Source organism: Microtus pennsylvanicus, chromosome 12 (assembly GCF_037038515.1).
Source record: "Microtus pennsylvanicus isolate mMicPen1 chromosome 12, mMicPen1.hap1, whole genome shotgun sequence".
In the NCBI taxonomy this organism is placed as follows: domain Eukaryota; kingdom Metazoa; phylum Chordata; class Mammalia; order Rodentia; family Cricetidae; genus Microtus; species Microtus pennsylvanicus.
In genome coordinates this window covers 67,578,664-67,592,185 of record NC_134590.1, presented here as the reverse complement: position 1 = coordinate 67,592,185, position 13,522 = coordinate 67,578,664, and the positions used below count along the sequence as shown (strand labels likewise).

At 43.4% G+C, this 13,522-nt stretch overlaps 1 protein-coding gene across 4 annotated transcripts in view; it reads right to left on the bottom strand.

Annotated features, from left to right (window-relative positions):
- Positions 1-13,522, bottom strand: part of Ogdh (oxoglutarate dehydrogenase) — a 64,727-nt gene that overhangs the window by 41,283 nt on the left and 9,922 nt on the right. For all 4 annotated transcript variants that reach the window (XM_075944270.1, XM_075944271.1, XM_075944272.1 and 1 more), the window contains exon 3: positions 881-1,072. In XM_075944270.1, the coding sequence (XP_075800385.1) occupies positions 881-1,072 (192 nt within the window). The remainder of the gene's footprint in view (positions 1-880; positions 1,073-13,522) is intronic.

Genomic DNA, 13,522 nt, shown 5'->3' with positions numbered 1-13,522 from the left:
TGGAAACTAGATTAAAAATGTTACTGTAGCCAACTGTACACAGGCTATGATTAGGGCTATAGCATTTATAGCACTCTGTGCATCTCCTTCCCATGTCAGCACATGTGTGTCCCAAGAGCCCTCGTTGAAGAGTACGGCAGGGAAAAGACTAAGGACCCAGGACCTTTCTGAACAACCACCACCAGGAAACTGAAGCATGAAGCAGAAGAAACAAGGCAAGCTCCCTAGATACTACTGTTGTATCCATGCTAGTGTGGGGCCTGGACTCTCATTGGAGGTCCTAGAAGGAAGCTACCTGGTTTATTATTCTGTACCTTTCCTCCTCAGTCTACTCAAATTTTAAGGTCTGAATTCTGGTTCCCCAACAGAGGTGGGCATGGAGGAAATCTTTAGTTACTGTACTGAGATGGAGAAAGGCCAGGAAAAAAAAGAGCCCATTCCTGTTGAATGTATCTGATGAGGCCGGCTGCTTGCTGGCAGAATTTAGATAGAATGTTCTTGTCTCGCCCACATTTTGCAGACTCAGTTCCTTTTCCCTACTCTCCGGCTTCTATCTCTAACCCCCATGGATTTACTTTTTTACAGTACCAGTTGTTAACTGAGACCGGACAGCGATCCAACCTTTTCACCCTTCCATGCCCACACACTGCCTTGCCTATTTATGAACAGACATCATGAGCTACTATGAGACTGACTACTGCAGTGGAAGATTGCTCAACTAGGGTACTCTTGCTTCTTTTCTCTTATAAACTTGCTGTTTGCCTCTGTAAGCCCAAAGCAGGAAGGAAACAGTTGGCATTTGGAAGAGATTTAAACAATGTACATCCAGAAAGGCCTAGGGAATTCTGTATCTTGTATGAAATTGATGACAGCCGCTCACCTGATATGCCCTGATGAGAGATTGCACTGCCAAGTGGTCCTCCACGAGTTTGTCGACGTTAGGTTGTGCCTCCACCAGGGACTGTGCATGGGCCATGGTAGCCAGGGAGCTTCGACTCAGGGAAAGAGGACTCTGGTAGGCAGTGCCCGGAGGTGCTCCAGCATTGGTGTTTCGGAAAAAAATGTCCCATGACTAAAGACAAAAAGCACAGTTATGTGACTCTTCCTTAAATGCCATAAAGAACTGTCCTCTACAAGAAAGCAACACTGTCATTTCCTTATATTCCTATTTTTATTTACTTCAGATTTCAATAATTTAATCTGCATTTTGTATTGTAAATTATATACTATACATTACTTAACTCACCTCACACAAGATGTAAATTAAAATATTTAAAGATATATTTATTTTTAAAATTTTACTTATATCTATTTTTGTGTTGATGTGTGTCTTAAAATTTTCATTGCTGTGACCTAGGAAGTAGAGAAAGATAAGATCTCCTGAGTAAATTGGGAGCATGGGGACCATGGTAGAGGGCTGAAGGGGGGGAGAGGCAGGGAGGGGAGCAGAGAAAAATGTAGAGCTCAATAAAATCAATCAAAAAAAAATAAAATAAAAAATCAATCAATCAATCAATAAAGAGATACCATGACCATGGCAACTATTATAAAGAAAATAATTGCTTGGAGTTAGTGGTGCATGCCTTTAATATCAGCACTGAGGAGGCAGAACAAGTGGATCTCTTTGAGTTCGAGGCCAGCCTGGTCTACAGAGGAACAGATGGAGTTCCAGGACAGGTTCCAAAACTACAGAGAAATCCTGTCTTGGGAAAACAACAACAACAAAAACATTTAATTGGGGTGACTCGCTTACAGTAAAGGTTCAGTCCATTATCATCATGGTGGGGAGCATGCTAGCACGCAGGCAGAAGTGGTACTGGAGCTCAGAGTCCTACATCTTGAAGGCAATAGGATGTTGTCTGAGACACTGGGCAGTAGCCTGAGCATAGGAATCATCAAACCCTCTCACCCCATGACACACTTCCTCCAACAAGGCCATACCTCCTAATAGTGCCAATCCCCATGACATTCTAGGCGCCAACTGCATTCAAACTACCACTCTAACCCTAACGCCTATCTGTGTATGAGCATGTACCTGTGGAAGCCAAAAGAGGGCATTGAACATCCTGGAAATGGAGTTCCAGGTAGTTGTAAGCTGTCCAGGTAGTTGAGAACCAAACTAAGTGCTCTTAACTGCTAAGCCAACTCTCTAGTCCCTTAAAATAGTTTAGAGATCAGAGATGAAGACTTCTTTCCACTGGGGAGGAAAAAGGCAGGGTTTTGTGGGGAGGGATGAGCATGAGGACAGGATCTGACTGAGGAAGTCACTATTTAGCTGAAACTAGCTTTGTTGTGGGCTACTTGTACACTGTGTGAAGATGTACTGTGTGACTGGTGTAATAAAAAGCTCAACAGCCAAGAGCTAGGCAGGAGGAGGGATAGGTGGGACTTCTGAGCAGAGAGAAAACTGGAAAAAATCTAGGCATGCATGCAGGAGATACAAAACAAGTTGGACATACAGAATGGAGAAGAGGTTAAAAAAATATGTGGTAGAACATAGATTAATAGAAACAGATTAAGAGTGAGTTGGGGGCTTATGCCAAGACAAGCTTCCATAATAAGTCATTGTTTGGGAGCTGGCTGGCAGGACAGAGACCCCTGGCTTTGGTCCCCCCAACTTAGCTACCATAACACAGCCTTGTAAAGTGAAATGTCTTCTCTGCAATACAGTTTTGTTTCTAAACTTTCCCACCAGTAAACTCTGATTAGACTGTCTTGAAAAAGTATGCAAGGTGAAAACTTACTAGACTTTTATGCTCACCTTCCTAGGAACTCTGCAGAGATACTACCCAGATGTGGGTTTTTTTTGGGGGGGTGAGATGGGGGATGAGATGGGTGTGGTATGGGGAGGTTAGTGGCTATTAACTGCTCTGTGCCTAAGGGCAGAAGGTAAAGACGACTCAATAAATCATAATATTGATCACTGATCACTGAAGTTCTTTGTCTTATCATGCTAGAAATCAAACCAAAGGCCATCAACGTGCTAGGCAAGTGATTCGCCAGTGGCCCTCTTCTTCATCCCTATCCTAGTCATCTGGCTTTTTAGACTTAGCTCTTTCATGACAGTGTCCAGAAACCAACATATCTGATTTACGAATATATCTATATATTCTTGGTACATAAACCAGGAAGTTCCCTGCTATACAAAGGCCTGACTGCCTCTTACAGAACAGGGTAGCCTCTCATTCTGGATACTTATGAAGATTTTTCTGAAATGCTTATAACAGTCTACAATAAGAACATACTCCATTGTATTCATTTAAAAAAAATTAGCTGGGTGGTGGTGATGCACGCCTTTAATCCCAGCGCTCAGGAGGCAGAGGCAAGCGGATCTCTGTGAGTTTGAGGCCAACCTGGTCTACACAGTGAGTTTTAGGTAAGTCAAGGCTCCAGAGTCAAACACTGCCCTAAAACCAAAACAGCAAAAAAACACACTGGGAAGATGACTGCGCCGCCTTGTGAATATGGTAAAAACACTGCACACTTTAAAATGACGACATCTGTGTCATATAAACTATACTCCAGTGACAATTTTTAAATGTTTTAAATTATCACTTTTCTGGTTAACTGGGCATTGACTGGGGAAGACAGACCTGATATTCTCTTCAGGTACCTACAATGAAACCTATTATAGAAACATTGAGACATAAGCTGACTGTCTGAAACAGGAGAAAAGAGGTTACAGAGCTGGGGGGTGATAGTGTATGCCTTTAAGATCTCTGAGTTTGAGGCCAGCCAGGTCTACAGAGTGAGTTCCAGAGCAGCCAGGGCTACTCAGAGAAATCCTGTGTCAAAAAACCAAAAAAACAACAACATTATCCAAGTGTTTGCAACACAGATCAAGGATGTAAATTTCTCAAAACCATGGTCTTAATCTTCCTCTATGAATCTGGCTCCCACCAGAACTCACTCTAGCTCTTTCTCTACTGTAGGAAAGAGCAATATTTCTACCTGAGTGGGGAAAAATGGAGGACATGACTGTTAGCATTCCATTCAGACCCTGCCAGGTTTTATACAAGACATCTAGAAGATGGCTATCCATGAAACTCAATGGATATCCCCAGGTGCTTCTGACTTCATGGAGCCTTTCCAGCAAGCCCAACAGAGCTCCTTTACATCTGGAAGCAGGAATGACCAATGACAGCATACTTTAGCTGTCCATCTTCTGGAAGCAGACATTCTTCTGGAAGACTACATACTTTGGCTATATGTGCTTGTTCTAGAAGCAAAGTAACAGTCTCTGCAACGTAGCAGAAAACTGGGCAGGAGACAATCCAGCCCTATCCCATCCCAGTACTACATGCAAACAACAAGCAGCTCCTCCCACAAAGAACTCCAAACTAGCTGCACGAAGAGTAGCATAACCCTGACAGCAAGTAGCCCCTGAACAGCACAACCCAAAACACCTTCTTTTTATCTTCACAGCACCCACCAGGGCTGGGGAATCAAACCCAGAGCCTCTCATACCCCAAGCAGGCTCTCTACCATTAAACTAAAATAAATCCGAAGCATGATTTCTTCCTTTATTTTCTAACAAGGTCTCATGTGTCCCAGGCTGGTCTTAAACTTGCTATTGTAGCCGAGGGTGACATTGAGCTTCTTATCCCTTGGCTCTACTTTAAAATGCTAGGATTTCAATCATGTGCCACCATACCTGGCTTATGCAATGCCAGAAATCAAACTCAGGACTTTGTGCATATTAGGAAAGTAATCTACCAACTGGAGCTACAACCCCATTCCCCAAACTTTGTTTTACTTATTTTTGACTTTTTTTTTAAAGATTCATTTATTTATTATGTACACAGTATTCTGCCTGCATGTGTACCTGCACCCCAGAAGAGGACACCAGACCTCATTATAGATGGTTGTGAGCCACCATGTGGTTGCTGGGAATTGAACTCAGGACCTCTGGAAGAAGAGTCAGTGCTCTTAACTGCTGAGCCATCTCTCCAGCCCCAAACTTTTTTTTTTTTTTTTATAGATAGGTTCTCACTATGGCCAACTGGCCAGAAACCTACTTTGTAGACTAGGATGGACTGGAACTCGGAAATCTGTCTCAGCCTCCAGAATACTGCTCTACGATGCTAGGTCCCTAAACACTTTTTTTTTCACTTTTTTTTGAGACAGAAATTCTCTGTATAGCCTTGGCTGTCCCGGAACTCGCTCTGTAGACCAGGCTAGCCTCAAACTCAGAGATCTGCCTACCTCTGCTTCCTGACTGCTAGATTAAAGGCATGCACACCATGGCCCAGCTTCCCAAACACTCTTAAATCCTTAAAACATACCATCCTTGATGTGGAATAATCCTCTGTACATTGTAAAAATGTGTTGCTCTCATTAACATTAAGCTGATTGGCCAAAAGCTAGGCAGAATTTTTGGGGCAGAGAGAATGCTGAGGAAGAGGAATTACCAACCAGACAGAAAGGAAGCAGGACCTGCTGGAGAGGTAAAAGCCACGAGCCTTGGGGCAGCACATAGAGTAATAGAAATGGGTTAATTTAAGTTGTAAGAGCTGGTTAGTAATAAGTTTGAGCTATTGGCAAAGCATTTATAATTAATATTAAGTCTCTGTGTTGGTGAGTTGGGAACTGAAAGGTGGGAAAGAAAAGTCTTCCTACACATCTCTTCTATCTTATGGAATTCACTAAGAACCCAGAAATAGTACCTAAGACCAAGATCTAAAACTGACAATCTACCTGAGCTATAAAAATGACATCGTAGGGCGGTGGTGGCGCACGCCTTTAATCCCAGCACTGGGGAGGCAGAGGCAGGCGGATCGAGACCAGCCTGGTCTACAGAGCTAGTTCCAGGACAGGCTCCAAAGCCACAGAGAAACCCTGTCTCGAAAAACCAAAAAAAAAAAAAAAGAAAGAAAGAAAGAAAGAAAGAAAGAAAGAAAGAAAGAAAGAAAGAAAGAAAAACAAACCAGCAAACAACACTGTAAAATCCTGGTGAGCAACAGCCACTTAAGGATCAGCTTCTATAAAAACATTTGAAGCCAAGTACAATGATGTACTCAGGAGAGTAAGGTAGGAGAATTGACAATTCAAGGCTAGTCTGTGCTACACAGAAAGACACTCATGCGGGAGAAGGAGCAGGTACAGCAGCGGGTCTGGTTTCAAAGGCCACTCAGAAGGCTAAGAAGAAGAAAGGTGAGTTCAATGCAAGAGCTGGGAATATAGTTCACCTGGTAAAATCTTTGACACATAAGCACGAGGGCCTGAGTGTGATCCTCATATAAAAGAGCCAGGTATGATAGTGTGCATCTATAATCCTTGTGCTGGGGAGGTAAAGGTCATATCTGGGGCTTGCTAGCCAGCTAATTTAGTGAAATTGGCAGACTGCCTCAAAAATAAAGTAGGGAGGCTAAAGTTATCGTTCAGTGTTTGCTGTACAAACATGAGGACCTGAGTTCAAATCCTGAGCACACAAGTAAAAAGAGGCATGGTGGCACCACACCCAGCTCCCTGTGACCTTCTTTTGTGCCTAAAACGCCAGGTGATCGGCTGAAGACAACAGACAAAACCTCTGCTTGTACTAAAGCTAGCCAAAAAACCAGGTTCATACCAGTATTCTTGTGTTTCCAGAGAGGAAAATAAAGGTTACGCAGCTCCAGTGGTTCTTCTCAAACAAACTGACAAGAGAAGAGTGCCCCCATACTGGGTTGGGACTATACCTAAAGAACCCCCTTTGAACCACGACAGCTGTCACACTAACAGATAACCATCAGAGGCTACAGTACACAGCAGGCTGCCACACCTACTTGGCAAAACTCATACTACATATACTGAATAAATTTAAATATGCTATTTAAATATTCTTTTAAGAAGACTTAGAAAAGTGCAGGATATCATTTGGCCACAGGTAACCAAACTATATACACCTGTTTAAGGCCAGAAGCACTCCTACCTGGTGACCATATTCTCTTCCTAGCAGCCTTAATGAAACAACTTTCTTCTTGGGAAGGCCAGAGGCCATTCCCATTTCTCTCTTGCCTCTGCAACCCTGCATTTTACCCACAGCTCCCATCCCCCAGTCCTGCCTTCATCTTTCCCACCCCTGATGTGCCAACACATCCATGTCATTGTCCTCTATAATATCCCAGCCCTGGGTTTGGGGTTCTCTTTACTGACCACCGACTTCTAAGATCCTTGCTTTCCCCTCGTCCTCCTCAGATACCTAGATACCCATTCATTCACCTCACACGGGAGTCACTGTAAACACCTGGATTTACCACTATCTCGGACAGTTCTGTTGGTCTCCTGCATATATGTCAACTTGAGAGTCTATGAATTTATCGCTAGTCTGTCTCCCTGCTGCCACAACAACTGAAGTCTTATCTTCGCAGGAATGCAGGAGATCACCACTAGGGCTGAGACATTAGTGCTTGGTCTGTACAAGAGGAAGCTTCTGTAAATGTAAAAAAAGTTTCAGGGAGCTGGAGAGATGGCTCAGAGGTTAAGAGAACTGACTGCTGTTCCGGAGGTCCTGAGTTCAATTCCCAGCAACCACATGATGACACACACCCATCTATAATGAGATCTGGTGCCCAGAACACTATATACATAATAAATAAATTTTTTAAAAAAAGAAAAAGAAGTTTCAGGGGGAAAAAAAGTCAACCCCCTCACCCCCAATTTCTGCTCAGTGCAAACTAGAAGACGGAAGGCCACTCACTAAGGAAAGTAGCAGCACTGGTGGCATAGGTGAGAACCTGACCAACCCCAATCTTCTGAGTGATGAAAATGAGCCTAAGCCACCAACCCCAGTTCTCTGAATCAAATGTATTCCCACCTTCATTATCCCTTGTTATCACCTGGATAAAGTCCACCATCAATGTGAAAAGGGCAGCAATTTCTACCTTCAGAAATATGTCTGGGGACCAGGAAGAAGTAAAAAGAAAGAAAGCAACAGCTAGGTCACTGGGAAACATGATTCACAGAAGTTTCCTGCAGCTGGAATCGTTTCTTGTCCACAAGACAAACAGGACTCTGGCTCCAGGAGAATGAGGGTGGTGGAGACTTCTGAGTCATGTTGACCTTCGCTCGGCCCCATCCACCACACCCATTTCTAAGGTCACTTGCCTCTCCAACCTTTTTACTTGGCATGTTTTGCAATAAACAAGGAAACTATTTGTCTCCTTGCCTAGATTAGTACTAGACTGCACAAAGTTCACAACATTCAAATCTCTGAACAGAGATAAAGAAAAAGGTTAAAATATCACAGTAGGTGGACAAGGTTATAAATGATACTCATAGAACAGGAAGCTATCAGGATTATGTCTGGATAAGAGGGGCTAACAGGTACAGGAGGTGCCTATCCCAAGGCACCAGTCTCTGCACCTACTAAGCAATTTTGAAAGTATACATAGGTTTTTTTTTCTTTTTTTGGGCATATTGTATATGTGTGCATACATGTTTATGTGTATGAAGAATCTGTAGGTCATGTGGGCGCCAGGGGTATCATCTTCCACGACTGCTCTTTACCATAACTTTTTCAGACAGGGTCTCTCACTGTACTTTGGGCTCATTGATGCAGCTAGACTGGCTTGCTAGAAAGCCAGGGATTCTATCGTTTCTACCCCCCACCCCCGTGATGGGACTACAAGCATGCACTGCCCACTGTAGCCGTATTTTTAATTTATTTACTTTTATATGCATTGGTGTTTTGCCTGCATGTATGTGAGCTGTCATGTGGGTGCTGGGAATTGAACCCGGGTCTTCTGGAAGAGCAGTCAGTGCTCTTAACTGCTGAGCCATCTCTCCAGCCTACTGTGGCCATATTTTACATGGATGTTAAGGATTCAATGCAGGTCACTGCTTTACTAATTGAGCCACCCCATTAGCTGAAAACACATTTATTTTTCTTTAAAAAGAGTTAGTTGTACAGTGCATGTGGGGAGTGGGTGAAGGGCATTGTTTTTGTTTTGAGACTGGGTCTCACTCTGTATCCCAGGCTGGCTTTGAACTCATAGAGATCTGCCTGTCTCTCTCTCTCTCTCTCTCCCCAATGTTGGGATTAAAGGTATGCACCACCATGCCTACAAAAACATGGGTTCTAAAAACATGGTTTTGGCCAGGCAGTGCTGGTGGGTTTAAGGTTATAACCTTTCTGTCAAAATGACTTGAAACAGATTTCAAATGCAAATAATTTTAATACTATGGTTGAAATAAAATGAAGTCTGACTTCCCACGTTATTTATAGAAAACCAAAAGCACTTAGTCCTGTACTGGTACCAGTCAAAGAATAACCAACGACATGTGACAATAATCCAGCGGTATGGGTAGGGCGGGTTCAAAGGCCTACCTACTACTGATAAATTTTTGATGAATCCCAGCATTATCAAATATATACCCTCGATTATTAAGATCAAATGCTAATTAATCTTATTGTTATCAATATGAGCTACAAGGAAATAAGTGAAAAGGCAGATACTCCGAGTGACCCAGTGTCCACCCAGTGCCCTATGATCACCTACCCACAGGATGGTAAGTGTCATTTGGAAGGGTGAGCCCTGCTGTCCTAGCCACAGCATGCACAAGTAAGGCTGACTGCATGCTATCTATCCCCCTCCTCCAAACCTATTATTCTGTTCTTTCTTGCAGGCTCTGAGTTTTTCCAGAAAACACCCTGGGAATGATTTCAAATGTGAATGTGTGACTACCTTGTGTGAACAGGTCTCAGGCCCGATGTGAAAGTAGCCAGAGTAAAGGCTAAGCACAAATGTTCAAAAAAAAAAAGTTCAAGAGGGTCATTCCAGCACTTGGGAGACAGAGACAGGTGGATCTCTGTGAGTTCAAGGCAAGCCTGATCTTTAGAGTGAGTTCCAGGATAGTCAAAGCCGTTACACAGAGAAACACTGTCTTGACAAACCAAAAAAGATTCAAGAGGCTGGACTCCAGACACTTTTATCCCCTCAGGCAATCCCTAGGCAGAGGTCTCTTTTCCAGCAAGATATGACCACTGACCAGCACCATCCCATCTATGAGACAAAGCCTCAGGTAGACTGTGATCCATGCTTGCTGGTACTACAAACCCAGTTAAAACTAGAGCATGCCTGTAGTCCCACTACTCTTGAAGATGGCAGCCTGTAAATAATAGTAACATATTGTTACCTAGCAGGTAAATAAAATCACAAGAAACTAACAAAAACCTAGGGAGACCACTGCCAGATGTCAGTAAAAACACCAAATGAATGCATGCTCCATTACGACAATGCTGTTGTTTTTACAGTACAGTATAGGTGACAGAAGTTTCTAAACTTTCTGTCTGGGTATGTGAATTAAATTGTGATGGATACCTAAGACTAACAAAGAAAGCTCCCTTAGCTCTGACTTATGGAGGGTACTGTAAGTAAGGCGTGCTGCACTGAACTACAGGTGGCCACAATATCAGACCACAGTCAAACAGGATGGAGGCTAGCCTAGCCAGTCAGTCCTACATGGTCTTCCATCCATACACATGCCCTGCCTCTCATCTCTCAGGGTAGAGTCTGTCTCTCTTCAACCCTTGAAGGCCGACATCAACCTGCACTTACCAATAGGTTCCAGTAGGAGACCTGAGCTTAGATCTCAGGAACTCTGCAGCCACTCTTTATCACTGGAACCTTCTTAAAACTAAGACCCAGTGCCTGAGAAGCAGGCCAGCAACGACTGCCAGCTATGAATAATGCCTTCATAGACCCCGCCTAGAGTAGTCTTGGCTGCATGGGGACACGATGAGAAACCAGGGGCTTTCAGCTGACTGAATCAAGAGAAACACCACACTGTTACCACTTTAAGATATAGTTTGGGAATGGTTTGTTATACTGATACTCTAGGGAACCAAGCTTTTCCCATAGGAAAGTATTACAGCCAACATACCCCGTGACTCTTCTCTTAAGCAGACTCAGGAGATTCTGCAGCAAAGGAGAGCACTTACCTTTGCCCAGCTCTATACGTGACATAACTCATGAGAGACCAGTCAAAAAATGGTTATCTGGGGTCACCTATGTAGATCTGGTTGGGGCCCACCTGGAAAAGGACCAAGCAATTTTGTCCTCCACAGTTGTGACTGGGCCTCCTGCGTAGGAGCCCTAAGCTTGTTGGGAAAAGCAGCTATTCCAAGACTTCCTTTAGAATGCTGAGGCTTCAAGTCACCACATCCTCCCCTCACAAGATAAACACAGAGTTAAGCAAGAGTCCCAAGAGCCTCAGACCTGCAAGATAGTCTTGAATGGAGGGAAGGAGCCAGAGTGTAGGAAGCCTCAAGATTGTACAGGCTACCTCTACAATGTGATAACTTCTGTTTTCTAAACACTGGCATTGGTTCCTTAGAACACGTAGAGAAAATGAGCTATTTCTTGGACTTACAAACAGCTCTTTGATTTTCTCTGGATTTTTCTGAATGCAGTCAAAGCAGTTGTCACTCCCATGGAATGAATGTGACTTGTACTGTAGATTATGCATATGGACTTGTATCTTTTCTGTTCTGGCAGGTTCACTCGCAGAAAATAAGAAAATTTTGGTTTATGAGCATGAAAGAAAGCACAGGCTAAAAAGGGCAAGAGTTAGGCCAAATGAAAGTGATATCCCTCCTAGTTTCTGAATGCAGAGTCCCTCACTCCTACAGCAACCACCTGGAACTGTAGTTCCTACTGTACTTTAGGAATGGGCAAGCAAAAGACATAAGAAAAACACAAATAAAAAATGGCTATCAAGATGGGTGGCGGTGGTGGCACACACCTTTAGTTCCAGCAGAGGCAGAGGGAGGCAGAGGCAGGCGGATCTATGTGAGTTCAAGGCCAGCCTGGTCTACAAAGCAAGTTCCAGGACAGCTAGAACTGGTCCAGAGAAACCCTGTCTCAAAAAAGAGAGAGAAAGAAAAAAGAAAGAAAGAAGGAAGAAAGGAAGAAGGAAAGAAGGATCAATTAACAAATTCAGAAAGAAGGGAGGCTTTGGGAAGGTGGAGGTGTCATTCAAGCCAGGAAAAGGCTAGAGTGCTGCAGCCGTGAGAGCGCTCAATGGCAGACAGGCAGAAAACAAGCAGGACCAATGACAGGTGCTGGAGAAACACGGGGGAGAAGGGGTAAAAGGAGCTGGTCCTTCAGAACCAAACTAGATTTATCTCAGTCAGGCCCAAACCAGGTAGTTGCTTCAGGAAGAACTAGATGCCATACTATACCTGGAGCTTAGGTACTGTCTCTACTGAGTAAAACAAGACCAGTTTCAAGATTGACAGGGGCTTAGCAGTTTTCAACTACCTGCTGCTTTTAAACATTAACAAAGGCTATTGAGATCACACATATGTGCCATCATGCTTGGCTAGTTTTGACTGTTTTTTGTAATTTTATTTATTTATATTTTATATATGAGTACATATATACCTGCATGCCAGAAGAGGACATCAGGTCCTATTACAGATGGTTGTGGGCCACCATGTGGGTGCTGGGAATTGAACTTAGGACCTCCGAAGAGTGGGCAATGTTCTTAACCACTGAGCCATCTCTCCAACCCTAGTTTTGACTGTTTTTAAAACAGAAAAATGGCTGGGCAATACCTTACTCCCAGCACCCAGGAGTTCGAGGACAGCCAAGGCTGTTGCACAAAGAAACCCTGTCTTGAAAACAAAACAAACCACCCCCACAAAAATAGATGTCATCATTCTAAGTATCCCCAACAAATTATGATATAAAAAAAAAAAGATAACAGGCTACCACCAAAGGTTCTTAAAAGCATTCAATGAGAAATACCTATAACAGATAAAGTCTCGGAGAAGACCAAACTTAGAACAAAAGGATAGTAGACCTGGTGCAGAGGCAGATCAATTAAGAAAACAGAACACTGTGGAGCAGCACTGGAAGAAGGGACATAGGAGCTCTATCCTGTGGCAATATTTTTGCCACACACAGAATTTTCACAATTATATATTCTTTTTTCTATGAAATACTGGGGATTGAACCAGGGGCCTCATATATGTTGGGCAAATACAGTACTACTAAACTAAAACCCAGCCATCTTTTTAAAAAGTTGCTTCTGTGGTTATTGTTTTCTTTTTCAAGACAGGATTTCTTGGTGTAGCTCTAGCTTTCTTGGAACTTGTTTTGAATCAGACTGGCCTCAAAGTCACAGAGATCTGGCTGTCTTTGCCTCCCGAGTGCTAGAATTAAAGGCGTGTGCCATCACGGCTGTCTCGTTTTAAATATGGTTATACACGATGGCTCGTGTCTGTAATCCCAGTACCTGGGAGACTGAGATAACAGAATCACCATACCTTCCAAACTAGCCTGTGCTACACAATGAGTTCCAGTCAGTCTGGGCTACAATGTGAGACCAAGATTCAACCAAATAAATAACATCAGACAGAGACATAGCTCAGTGCCCAAATCATTGCCTCATATGCACAAAGCCATGGGTTTAATCCCAAGCATCACAAAAAGGGGGAATGGGGTGGTAAAAGCAAGGCATAGCAGCCCGCACCCACAGACCCTACTACTTGAGAGGCTACAGCAGGAGGACTGCTTGAGCACAGGAATTCAGGGAC